This window comes from Danio rerio, chromosome 3 (genome assembly GCF_052040795.2).
Source record: "Danio rerio strain M-AB ecotype USA chromosome 3, GRCz13ab, whole genome shotgun sequence".
NCBI lineage: Eukaryota > Metazoa > Chordata > Actinopteri > Cypriniformes > Danionidae > Danio > Danio rerio.
In genome coordinates, this window is record NC_141023.1 from 42,794,638 (window position 1) to 42,808,617 (window position 13,980).

The 13,980-nt window shown below is 35.1% G+C and overlaps 1 protein-coding gene and 1 long non-coding RNA gene across 3 annotated transcripts in view; both read left to right on the top strand.

Annotated features, from left to right (window-relative positions):
* ints1 (integrator complex subunit 1) overlaps positions 1 to 3,586 on the top strand; it is a 63,459-nt gene extending 59,873 nt beyond the window's left edge. For both annotated transcript variants that reach the window (XM_087244898.1, XM_087244897.1), the window contains exons 45-48: positions 1,356 to 1,426; positions 1,522 to 1,613; positions 1,701 to 1,810; positions 3,300 to 3,586. In XM_087244898.1, the coding sequence (XP_087101024.1) occupies positions 1,356 to 1,426; positions 1,522 to 1,613; positions 1,701 to 1,810; positions 3,300 to 3,415 (389 nt within the window). In that variant the 3' untranslated portion in view covers positions 3,416 to 3,586. The remainder of the gene's footprint in view (positions 1 to 1,355; positions 1,427 to 1,521; positions 1,614 to 1,700; positions 1,811 to 3,299) is intronic.
* Positions 3,587 to 7,024: 3,438 nt separating this feature from the next.
* On the top strand, positions 7,025 to 13,605 carry LOC147845991 (uncharacterized). The gene is made up of 3 exons (XR_015481119.1): positions 7,025 to 10,761; positions 12,131 to 12,845; positions 13,126 to 13,605. It is a non-coding gene; the product is annotated as an uncharacterized LOC147845991 (long non-coding RNA).
* Positions 13,606 to 13,980: the final 375 nt, after the last annotated feature.

Genomic DNA, 13,980 nt, shown 5'->3' on the forward strand with positions numbered 1-13,980 from the left:
CAAACTCCACACAGAAACGCCAACTGACCCAGTCGAGGCTCGAACCAGCAACCTTCTTGCTGTGAGGTGACAGCACTACCTTCTGCACCACTGCGTCGCCCCAGGTCATCATAAATAATATAAAATAATATAATATAAATAATATAAATATAAACACCAATGCATATATACAATTCAAAATTAAATGATTTTCAGAACTGTTTAATTAGATCTATACAATTTTTGTTTTGCTTCAGTTGTATTTTTAACTAGTAATTGAAAAGTTTCATTCAAATAGCTTTAAATACAATTATAGAATGATGGTTTTTATAATTTTCCAGTTGTATTTATTTAAATGTATTAATGTGATTTTTTTACTTATTCATATGGTTACTATTATATTTATGGGATTTATTTTACATTTTTTTTTATTAGTTTCAGTTTCCTTTATTTTATCATTTAAATCATCACAATAAATTGTAATGCAGAACAAAGTTACGTTGCATCAGACGAAACAAGAACATAAAATAACATCAAACACTATAAAAACCTAACATAATAAATAAGCTTTTGTAATTATATATATATATATATATATATATGAAATATATGGCGCAGTGGGTAGCACGTTCACCTTACAGCAAGAAGGTTGCTGGTTCGAGCCTTGGCTGGGTCAGTTGGCGTTTCTATGTGGAGTTTGCATGTTCTCCTCGTGTTCCCGTAGGATTCCTCTGGGTGCTCCGGTTTCCCCCACAGTCCAAAGACATGCGGTACAGGTGAATTGGGTAAGCTAAATTGTCCATAGTGTATGTGTGTGAATGAGTGTGAATAGATGTTCCCCAGAGATGTTTTGCCGCTGGAAGGGCGTAAAAACGTGGTGAGTGAGATTATTCCGCTGTGGCAACCTGAGATTAATAAAGAAACTGAGAAAGCCAAAAAGAAAATGAATAAAGAATAAAACCCATTTTTTAAAAATCACAGAAGGGAATAAATTATTACTTGAATAAACATTGCACAGTTTGTTATAATAGTTATAATATTGATGATTTGTGCTAGTTTAATTATTCATTGATGTATTATTATGTACTAGTATTACTAGCTATCAATATTATTTAAAATATGGGATTATTCAAAAGTCTTATTATGACAGGATTAAAACTATCAATTATAAATGTATTAATTTACTTATTATAAAAGTAAAAATATTTTTGACACTTTTATAGTATAAATGTTATTATAGATAAAAAATATATATTTTTACAGATAAAAATGTTTTTTTAAATATAATTTTGTATTCATTTACATTTTATATGATAGATTATTGTAAATGAGCGAATAAATGAGAATTTCTGATGACGTACTGCTGTTTGTTCTAGATGTGTTTGAGGGCCTGACTGAGGTGGATGAGAAATCCAAACGGAATCCAGAAATCATTCAGTATTTTGTCGTAAGTATCTTACACAACTAAAAGAAAATAATTGCTCAAGAGACAGAAAATTAGCAAGATTTAACAAGTACAACGGTCCTGTCATGTATTATCAGAACGATCTACAGAGATTGATGAGCTCTCCTGAAGAGGTTTGCCGCAACATGGCATTCAGTTTGGCCCTACGCTGCATCCAGAACAGCCCCAGGTGAGACGCCTGCAGGGAAATACATGGTGTATATTAAATGCAGATGCCATGTACAAGTGTGCTCATTATTATCTTTTCTAACTGCAGTATGGCTGCTGAATTCCTGCCAACCTTCATGTACTGTCTGGGCAGCGGGAGTTTTGATGTAGTGCAGACGGCACTGAGAAGCCTGCCCGAATATGTGCTGCTCTGTCAAGGTATACAAACAGACTTTATTCCAAATGTTTTGTTTTTTTTTCTTCTGTAACAATTGTTGTTATCAGATGTTAAAGGAACACTTTAGATATTTTGGAAGTAGGCTGTTTGGAAATTGAACTCTGCTACTGGATCATGGCTGAAGTAGGCACAAACATATTACACTGCGCTGTTATCTATTTCATGCAGTGCATAATATTATTGTGCCTGCTGCAGTCATTGTACGGCAGCAAAGTTCATTGATTATTACGCTAAAATAAGAATATAGTTTCTGGCCATATCAAAAATGGCAATAGCAAAATAGCAACTTTTCATTTTCCATTGGTCTTAGTACACAATGTAACTACAGAAGAGTCGAGCTTTAAATAGCAAGCTTATCTAAACTCTTTTTTTGAAAAACTATTTTTTGATTGAGATGCTCATGGTCTAATCCGATTCAATGATCTATGATAAGCTAAGCTAAAAGCGCTCTCACCAGACCCGGAGATGGACTATATAGATTAAAAAATGGTAAAACTCAGCTCTTTAACTCTAGGGGAGTTGTAAAATGAGGCTATTCCAAAAAAATGAGAGTGTTTCTTTAAATTTTTTTAGCAGTGTCAGTGCAGATTAATATGTAATCTGCCACAGTGTATAAGTTTACTTGCGGTTAAAAAACTGAACACTAGCCAAGCAGCAGTTGCAAATAAAATTCAGCATTGGTAATTTTTATGAATTAGTACTAATATTTTCATTGTCTCTGATTATTAATTTCCGAAATTATTAATTTACAGTAAAGTATTATTTAATATATATATTTTTATTTAAATAAGATCATTTTAATATGATTTATTAAAATTTTAATATGATTATTATTGCATACATACAGTAAAATGTAGTGTCATACAACATAATTATATTATTTATATTTTATTAATAATTTTTATTTATAGAAAATGTCATTTATAATATTTTTAATATTTATATAACTATTTAATAGTAATCATTCAGTTTATGTAGTAATTACAATTAATATTATAAAATAATTTGATTCACTTTACTGTTCAGTAGCAGCACATTGATATTTCTTGATTTTCTTTATTGATTATAATAAATGTAAGTGTTATATGTTTTGCATATATAATTCATAAGTATTATATATTAATACTATATTTACACATATGATTTAACTTTTTACCTAATATTCTGGGTTTTAATTAGGTAAAGACTTTTTTTTAAGTGAATTGTAAATTACCTATGACCCATGTAGCAAAAGGTTCCATTTATGCCTTGCTATCAGTTATTGAATTGAATCTAAATATATTAAAATATGCATCTAAATGTGTTTAAATGCAGTGCAAGACTAAGGGCTATTTCAAAGTGTTTGAAGCACAAACTCAGCTTACATTTTTGCAAAGGTGTTTTTGTTCCCTCGTTCTTTTTGACTCGATTGATGTTAACAGTGCTACTCTATGTTTAAAGAACCATCTGTGTGTTTTCTGTCCTCCTTAGAACATGCTGATATTCTCCTCCACAAGGCGTTTTTAGTGGGCATCTACGGTCAGATCGACACCAGCTCCATGATAGCAGAATCCATGAAGGTCTTGCGCATGGAAGCGACTACTTAGTCGTCCTCTTTAAACACTTTTAACTTCTGCAGTGCTGATCATGTCTCGATCTGTGTTCAAACACCCGGCATCCAACTTTCTTGAATTAATTTTTTAGGAAAAGCTTTTTAGTTTCCAGTGACATTCTGTCATATTGTCTACTGCTTTGAATAAAACAATACGTCACACAAATTGTGTTTTCCAGTTTTGTTTTACTCCATTTCCCCTTTTCTTAACACTTCAAGATTGCTATTGTTTATCAAATAACTCAGAGAATAGGCAAGGCTGTGATCTATTCCTGCGCATGATTGCAAATGAGTCAAGTCTGTGCTTTTTGGCCCTGCTTTTTTTCACCCCATATAGGTCTCAGCTATGCGGTGAATGCTGTGATGGGAGTCTATTTGCCATGAAAGTGCAAGTTATTGTGGTCCGTTGTCGCTGGATTCATCTGTACGGAGAAGCGCCGGCATGTTTGTGAGCGTGGATCTCAAGCACAGCTAAATGAACCATGGTGGTAATTGTTCAATCACACAGACCAAAGGGCCCCGTGTTCAGAGCTCATGAGGGCCCGCTGTTCAGAGCGGGTGTTGTGTTTCACTGGGGAGATCTGTGTGTTTTGTAGAAGCCGATGGGTGGACGTGTCTGCACTGGCGGAGACTCTCAACCAAGCCCGTCTGATGATGAAAGGAGATTCTTCTTCCTCCGTTCACGTTCATGCTTTCTGCTCTGCTTTGACAGTGGCGTAAGTGGAATTTGGGATTCTGTTTAGTGCTTTTTTGTGTGTGTGCGTGTGCGTGTGGAAGTGCACTGTAAAAAAGGCTAGGTTCCACACAGTCGATTTGTTTTTTAACAATATGAAGGAATTAATTTACCTTATTATTATAGATTTAAGTGTTTTGAACATAAAACTAAATTATATATATATATATATATATATATATATATATATATATATATATATATATATATATATATATATAATTTTTTTTTTTATTTATTTATTTATTTGTTTTGAGTGTAGGGTAAAGAAATGGCTCTCACCAACATAAAATCCATAAAAGGATTTTTTACAGAGACTATAATGTGACATGGTGTAGTAAGATTATTTATGGCAGGAGCTGTTTTTGACATGCGTTGACAAATACACTCCCCGGCCACATTAAAAGGTACACCTCTTCAACTGCTCGTTAACACACATTTCTAATCAGCCAATCATATGGCTGCAACTCAATGCATTTAGGCATGTAGACATCAAAATGGGGACAAAGGGTGATTTAGGTGACTTTGAAAGTGGCATGGTTGTTGGTGCCAGACAGCCTGGTCTGAGAATTTCAGAAACCGCTGATCTACTTGGATTTTCATGCACAACCACCTCTAGGGTTTACAAAGAATGGCCTGAAAAAGAGAAAATATCCAGTGAGTGGCTGTTCTGTGGGCGCAAACGCCTTGTTGATGTCAGAGGAGAATGGTCAGACTGTTTCCAGCTGATAGAAAGGCAACAGTAATTCAAATAATCATTTGTTACAAGCAAGGTACGTTAAGAAGATCTCTGAATGGTCTTGGCACACTTTGGGCCCATTAGTACCAATTAAGCATTGTTTCAATGCCTCAGCCTACCTGAGTATTGTTGTTGACTTTGTTCATCCACAGTGACCACAGTGTACCCATCTTCTGATGGCTACTTCCAGCAGGATAACGCGCCATGTCATGAAGCGTGAATCATCTTAGGCTGGTTTCTTAAACATGACAATGAGTTCAATGTACTCAAAGGGCCTTCACAGTCACCATATCTCAATCCAGGAAAGCACCTTTGGGATGGCTGTTCAGCCAACAAATCTGCAGTAACTGCGTCGTGCTTTCATGTCATTATGGACCAAAATCTCTGAGTAATATTTCCAGTACTTTGTTGAATCTATGCCACAATGCCTTAAGGCAGTTCTGAAGGCAAAAGGGCGTCCAATCCAGTACTATAAAGTGTACCTAATATAGTGGCCGGTTTGTGTGTGTCAGCTTAAATGTATTTAAGGAAATGCATAAAACAGGGTGCTTTTGCTTTTACTATTTTGTGTAACAAATAATTTGTGGGGTACTTTTGATTTCTTATGAAATTATATATTTTGAAAAGACACATAATGGGTCCCCTTTACATTAATAATAACAGGAATATTGTGAAATATTACAGTTTAAAATAAATGTTATATATTTATTTACAATATTTGAACATACAGTGCTCAACATTATTAAGTACATTCCATTTTGAAAATGTTTATTTTTTGTTATTTTTTTTTCCAAACTACAACATTTTATACATTTTTGTTTCTCTTGAATTTTGCTCTTTTAAAAAAAAAATAGATAAATAGAATTAATAATTTTTTACAAATTTTGGACCATCATATCATAAGTTATTTAGCTAGATAAGCTCCAGATTTGGCTTCAGTATTGACTAATCTAATTTATTTGCACAAATATAACATTGTAAGGCTTCCTAGAGTATATTAAATATTAATAAATATTAATCTAAATGAGAGATTTTTGAGGGGTGTACTTGTATTTGTTGAGCACTGTATATATGTTAATGTACTACATGTAGTAAAAAAAAAAAATTATATATTTTTTTATAACAACTTTAATTTGTAAATATACACTCAGCATTATAAACTTGAGGATAATAATAACCCTGTGATTTTATTTATTTCAATTTAAATAAGTGTTTTTTTTTTATAACATGCACTTTTAACATTACCTTTACTTAAAAAGGCCTTGTTTTCTTATCCCAATCACACAAAATGTCATCCCTTTGATTTTCTGTGCCAAAAAATGCCGCTATCCATCCTAACCTTCACATTCCATGATAAATTAGACAAGAAAACACCCCGCTGTCAGTTAATTGTCAGATCATTTGCTCAGATTTGTGGCAAAAACTTTCTTGCTAGGACTGATTTATGCATAAAGGGCAGAAGTAATTGTCTTCTGTAGTGTTATGACTACTTAACGCTGGACTAATTTCCTCAGAGATGCTGTAGTCAATTTGTCTTGTGCTGATGCGCTTGATCAGTCTTAATTGCACCTGTAAGGTGTCGCATAACACGGGTGTCTTTCAGAAGGGCTGTTAGTGCACTTTTTGCTCGGGTTTCCATAGGCTGGTTTGCAGTGGGGTGAAACGGAGATGAGTGACAGCACTGGGTGGAGAAGTGAGTGTGATGAGGCTCTGACACTCATCCAAAACCACTGGCATGCCCTCGCTGTCCCAAAAAACAGCTGCGCTACAGCGTTTAATCTTAATCTCGGGCAGAGGCTTATCTGTTACTGTAGCTGATATCAGGGCCAGATAGAATATGCTGACTTTTAAATAATTAAATAATTTATTTAATTGCTAATTCAACACAGAATTTAGTTGAAAATTTGCTGATTTATGTGGAATGCTTTTTAGTGTAGGAGCTGAAAATCTAATACATAAAATAAAATAAAAAAACTTTTGTAATGTTTACAAGTTTACAATCAAATTAAGAAACATTTTTGTTAAATAAAGCTGCAGCAGATGTCTCAAATAATAAGACATTCCCTAAAAGACAAAAAATATTACTTTACAAATTATATTGTACATACATTATCTAAACATTTGCATGTTCAATTTAATAATGTTGCTGAAATTAATATAAAAACTGAATCAGTATATTTGCACACGTAAGTGAATAGATCGAAAATGATGGACTCAAAAATCTGCAGATGTCTATGGGCACAGATTTTGTGTGGACAAATTGATAGAGTTTGGGCGTGTAATGCTAAAGATGTGTGTTTGATTTACAGGAAAAAATATTGTATAAATGAAAAAATCAGCATAATAAATGTTACATTTTGTAATTTAGCAGAGGCTTTTTTTTTTTTTGTCTAAAGAGACTTACAACTGAGACATTCAGTGATTCAACAAGAAGAGGCAATACACACAAAGGCAATGACAAATCGTCACCTTGAAATTATACGTTTCTATCTGCGTTCTGATTGATTTTGAGATATTGAGCTTTTGCATTCCATATAGCAAACAGTATGTGTATAAAATCTGTTTTTTAAATAAAAAGTCTTAAAATGTAAACAACTTATTAAAAAAAAAAAACATCCCATTAATAAGAATATGTCAATAACTCAATTTTGACAAAAACGTCAGATAGAACCTTATAATTCTAAGGTGACGAAATGCCATTGCCTTAAGAAAAAAGCTCTTAATGTCTCTTTTTTTTCTTTTTAATTTGGAAAAGTTTTCAGTCTTTTATAGAATGAAACGAATATTAACATTTTACTCGAACTCATACCATATAAATCCAGGAAATATCGATGAACTATAATAGATCATTTTAAACTTAATTTATTGTTTCTCTAAACTGCCCTTTGGAGGAGAGCGGGGTCGAATTTTTTTCATTTAAAAGATAATGTTTTTATCAGTGATATATTTTCATGTGGTTACTAACTCATAATTGGAGTGGTGTTATTTTGTATCAACAATTCCAATATAACTTCACTTTAAACAAAAGTTGCACATTGTCAGCAGGGACGAAAGTAAGTCATGGGTGGGTCAAACGTAACTACAATATTTGCTAGATTTACTGGCTTACTCTTGTTTATTTTAATTACATCTGTCTATGACCTTGTTAATGTTAACTGCAAACATATTTTGTCTTATTTTTGAAAAAAAATATATTACACTGCATTTTTATTTTAAATTTCAGCTCAGATGTTTCAAAATGGCTTGTAAATGCCCATTATAAAGCTCTGATTTCGGAACAGTAAAGATTTTACTTAGAGCTTTCACATTGACCTGTTCCTATTCTTACTCTGCCATCTAGTGGCTCATATAGAAATTAACTTAATTATTTCCAAATAACGACTAAATTATTTCGAAATAACGAGATATTATGTTGTAATAGTGACTTAATATCTCGAAAATAACGAGATATTATAAAGACTTATCTCGAAATAACGAGATACCATGTTGTTATAACGACTTATGCCATTATTTCGAGATATTATGTTGTTATAACAACTTATGTCATTATTTCGAGATATTATGTCTATCTAACAAGATAAGTTTTCTTTTTCTTTTTTTCTACTTTGCGATTCAGGGCTTCCATACAAAAGCAACCAAACAATGCAAAATGTTAGAATTTTCAAAAATGTTTGGATATTTTTTATTATTGTTATTGGCAATATGCATTAATCTTATAAAACATGAATCAAAACATTGAAAACTCATTCAAAGCCTCATTCACACTGCAAGCAACTCGCAAAGGCAAAGCGACATGCTCATTTAAACGAAAATTGAGCGACTTCCAGCGACCTCTGTCCACACGAGCGACAGGAACTATTGGCGACCAGGTGGGCGTGTCGAGTGACGCAACAGAGTTGAGAATCCTTCAGCTTTATGCAAGGGGGTTTCTGTCGCTGGGGCATTTCAGATCATTTTGGAAGGGCACTTTCTATCCAAGACTAAAAAGGGCGTGTGCACTGCACAGGTTGAGCCCTATGTGTGCACGTGCCTAAAATTAATTACTATGAAAATGTTCATCTGATTTATGTACAATGCAGTTTCTACAGTAACTTTTTCTGTCTTTAAGATATAAGAAACTTGCATTGTTTACCAAATAAAGTAATGCAATTTGCATTTTAAACATTAAATAAAAGTTAAAAGGATGTTATTTTTTTCTTTTTTTACATATTAAGGTTTTAGTTATGATACTTCCCCAAAAAATTCTGCAGAAATCTGCAATTTTTAGCGAAATTTCCTGCAGAAATAGCAAAAAGCATCTGCAGATTCCGTCTGGCCCTAGTGATAGCCAATAGGGTCACCAGTAGAACTCACATAATCCCCTGTGTTTGAAGCAGGTCGCCACCCATAGCGCAAGGCAGCTACAAAGTCGCTGCTAGTGTGAATGAGGTATAATGTGAAAATGAAAATTAAGGTATGGCTATTCAACGCAATCTCACGGCAATTCGTAACTTTTTTATTTTTGTTCTAAATCGTATGAACTCTTACGATCTAATTCATAAAATTTAGTACGATTTGCTCATCACCGAATGATTTTACTTTTTAAAATCGTACATTTTCGTACGACTGAACTTGTACAAATTCGTACGAATTAGCCACTGACTAAACTGTCAAAAAGTAAAATACTTGTGTTTCCTCGTGTGCTACTTGTCGTTCTCACGGACTCTTGCCATTTAAGTCTGATTTACTCTTAAGCCTCAGACATTTCAAACTCAAGGATGTATTACTGCACTAAATAACCGGTAGATTGATCTAGTGTGAAATGTGAAAAGAGAAACACAACTTGTAATGAGGTAAAAAGAACCGCCACAATCATTTACTTGCACTTAAAAACTGAAATTCGGACCTAACTGCGGGGTCCTGCAATCACATATTTAGCAACTCTATCAAGGGTTGCATGCTGAATGTGCTGTTAGCCTGAAAATCAAATGTTGTCAGGGCTTAGAGAAAATACTTTGTTACTTTTGTCCCCACTCTCCCCTAGATTGTGTTTGTTTTAGTCAAAAACGTTGCATGATTCTGAATCTTAATGGTTGCATTAAGTGTTCTTAATTGTTTGGTACAATTATACTAAATTTCCAAAGTTGTATAGTATGATTAATTACCCTGATAACTTTTGTAGGGGTAGCAAAACTATCCGCAAGTACCAGCAGGTGACCACAAATAAATGTAATAAAAGCTGAGTAAAGCGCTGCTCATGTGTCAGCTTTAGGAGGGCGGGAGATGTGCCTTTACCTGCCTGCGCACACCTGTCGACTCCGCTCCTCAACAGCTCCTGCGCTTAGATCATCTCCTCTTCCTCCACGCATGAGTTGTGCCTGGCGAGCGTGGAAAAAAATGCGGACCGGCTCTCGCCTTCCTTTTCCCTCGCGCTTTGAAGTGCAAAGTGTGATTGCTTTTGGATCGCAGCCGCTCTTATTGAAGACTTTGACATGAAAAGCAGCCCGAGCTCTCAGGTTTATCCCATTGCCAGTGATCCAGGACTAAAGCAATCAGCTCACTGCCTGCAAGGTACAATTACCAGAAAGATGACTGAAAAATTCCTGCCCATTTGTTGAGGATCGCATGCTGATTTTTGTCTGAATGGGTTTTAGTTGGTGTTGACCAGCTTGAGTGATTTTGTTTTTTCTTTCCATGTACAGTAGAAGTCAGAATTATTAGCCCCCTTTTATACATTTTTTTCACAATTTGTTTAGCGGAGAGCAGATTTTTTTTCAACACATTTCTAAACATAATAGTTTTAATAACTATTTTCTAATATCTGATTTATTTTATCTTTGCTATGATAACAGTACACTTTTAAGTCACTTTAAGGCCGTACTCACACTAGGTACAGTTGCCTCGAACCGGGCCAAAGCACGCTTGTCCCCCCTTCCGTCTCCCCCGACGGCCCGCGCTCACACCATATCGGGCCTCGGCGCGCTTACGTCATCGCTGCTGCTCTGTTCAGTGAGAAGTGCTTTCTATGGCCTTTTTAGCATTTAAATCTTTGTTCTGACTTCATAAATATATTTAGAGATATCTCTAATTATATTTGACTAGTCATAATTATAATTCCACTAGTCAGAATGACGATTAGAGATATCTGCAATTACAATTGTACTAGTACGAAATCAGATTGGAGATATCTGCAAATATATTATGACTAGTCATATTCCTCCATTGACTTCCATTGAAAAATATTTGCAGATATCTAAATGAGTTTTGACTAGTCACAATTGTAATTAGAGATATCTCTAACTGAGTTTTTACTAGTCGTAATACATTTGGAGATGTCTTTAATTCGTCATATTTAGAGATATTTACAAATATATTTGAAGATATCTCTAATCAGTTTACTAATAGCCGAATTACAGTTGTAGATATCTTGAATTGGATTTTTGACTAGTCAAAATTCATTTGGAGATATCTCTAATTACAATTGTGACTAGTCAAAACTTATTTAGAGATATCTGCAAATATTTTTCAATGGAAGTCAATGGAGGAATATGACTAGTCAGTCATAATATATTTGCAGATATCTCCAATCTGACTAGTCGAATTATAATTATGACTAGTCAAAATATAATTAGAGATCTCTAAATATATTTGTGGATAGTCAGAACAAGGTTTAAATGCTAAAACGGCTTGCCATACACTCTCACCCAGTAGCACAGTGGAGATTTCTCTAGTTATATCCTTTCAGTCGTTTGTTATGCAGTGACATGCAGTCAAATATTTCGCCAAACAGTCCTTAGGGATGCGGGGACACGCAGTCAGATATTTCACCGGACAGATCCGCCACTTTTGGCGCTCATAAACAACCATAAAGCCCTCGTGCTGCAGGAATGAGGAGGTCTGCTGAAGGCGCGCAGCTGACGTGCAGTGAGAGGTTTGCGTCTTGAATAAACGACGGCAGTTTGCGTTCACTGAACAGTAAGAATGATTAATAAATCCATATGAAACAACCCCTTAAAGTCACGTATCGCTTTCAGTTTCGGGCTTTGGCGCGTTTTGCACTCACACACAAGTGTACCGCGCCAAAGCCCAAGTGATCCGCGCTCAGGCACACCTCTTCGAACCGGGCCAGGGCCGGCCAAGTGAACCGTGCTTGAGCCCAATTCAGCGCACTCGCACTTCTCAAACGATCCAGGAAACGGGCCTGGGCACGGTACGGATGGCATAGTGTGAGTAGGCCAAGACTTGATTAGGCAGGTTAGGGCATTAGGCAATTGTATAATGATGGTTTGTTTTGTAGATAATCGAAAATATAGTAACTTTAAATAAAATATTATATATTTACAGAATATTAATATTGACCTCAAATTTTAAAACTTAATTTTTTTTTAATAAATCAGTTTTATTCTAGCTGAAAAAACAAACAAATAAAAGTTTCTCCAGAAAAATAAATATTATGAAATATTGTGAAAAATTCTAAGCTCTGTTAAACAATTTGGGAAATACTTGAAAAAAAATTACTGGAGGACGAATAATTTTGACTTCAACTGTATTTCATTGTCATTGTACTATAATAAATTTCTGTTTTAGTTTTAGAACTCAAAACTTTGTTGATGCTTATATTTAAGCCTGTCTGCTAAAATGTGCAGCTTTATTACATAAAAGTGTGTCTAAAGTTTACCTCGACGCATGTAGATCACTTCTACATCACTGGTTCTTTAGCTCGGCCCATTAGTTCAATAATGTAGTTAAATCGAGAAGGGTATAAACGGATGCTCCAAATGGGTGGGCCTTGAGCTCAAAGTAGGCTGTACAAACCTGGAGTTTTTATTTATTTACTGCCTTGTACATGATACGGAGTCCAATAGTGTGCTTTTTGAATTTCTACACCTACCCCAACCCTAAACCCAACCTTACATTAACATGATGTGTTTTATCAATGTCTACACCTACTCCAACCCTAAACCCAACCTCACAGTTACCTGATGTGTTTTATCAACGTCTACACCTACTCTAACCATAAACCCAAACTCAGAGTAACCTGATGTGTATTATCAATGTCTATACCTACCTAAAACCAACCTCACAGTAACCTGATGTGTTTTATCAACGTCTACACCTACTCCAACCATAAACCCAAACTCAGAGTAACCTGATGTGTATTATCAATCTCTACACCTACCTAAACCCAACCTCACAGTAACCTGATGTGTTTTATCAACGTCTACACCTACTCCAACCATAAACCCAAACTCAGAGTAACCTGATGTGTATTATCAATCTCTACACCTACCTAAACCCAACCTCACAGTAACCTGATGTGTTTTATTAACATCTACAACACCTAAACTCAACCTACATGTGGCATAAGTCCCTTCCACTTGGAGGTCACCCAACCTACTTGAAGGTCTCTGGGCTACAGCTATACCTGCTTGGTTAAAGATGAGTGTACGCTGTGATATTTGATGTGGTACGAGCTTGTACATGATCGGGAGACGTCACATGGAAACCGCTGATGCTCACATAGTTGTGGTTCATTCTGAGAGGAATTTACAAGTCGAGTGGCTTGAGAGCTCATAATCACTTATAAACGTGTTAAAAATTGTTTGGGAGCTAATCCGGTAGCCATTAGCTCTCACATGGTCACCCACTGAAGCTTAGCAGGGCTTCGTCAGGAGGGGAGACTACATGGGAAAACTCCATTGTTCATGCTGTGGTCTGTGTGGGTCCTAATGCCCCATTATAGTGATAGGGACACTATACTGTCAGTGAGCACTGTCTTTCAGATGAGACATTAAACTCAGGTCCTGACTCTTTGTGGTTGTTAAAAATTCCAGGATGTCCACCCGGTGGTAGAAAAAAATGTATGTATGATGTATGTGTAGCAAACGTTCATGGCCCACATCCATAAACTTTAATGAAAGAGAGAGAGAGACAGAGGCTCTGAAAGAAGTTCCTATGTGTTTGGGCACCAAATTTAATGTGATTGCTTCGGAATTCGCTAGGTTGTAAAATCGTGTCTTATGTGATTATGCAACTGATTTTTGACACAAATTAATTTGTGACACATGCATGGACATAAAATATTTCGACCATCAGAATTTGCACTATG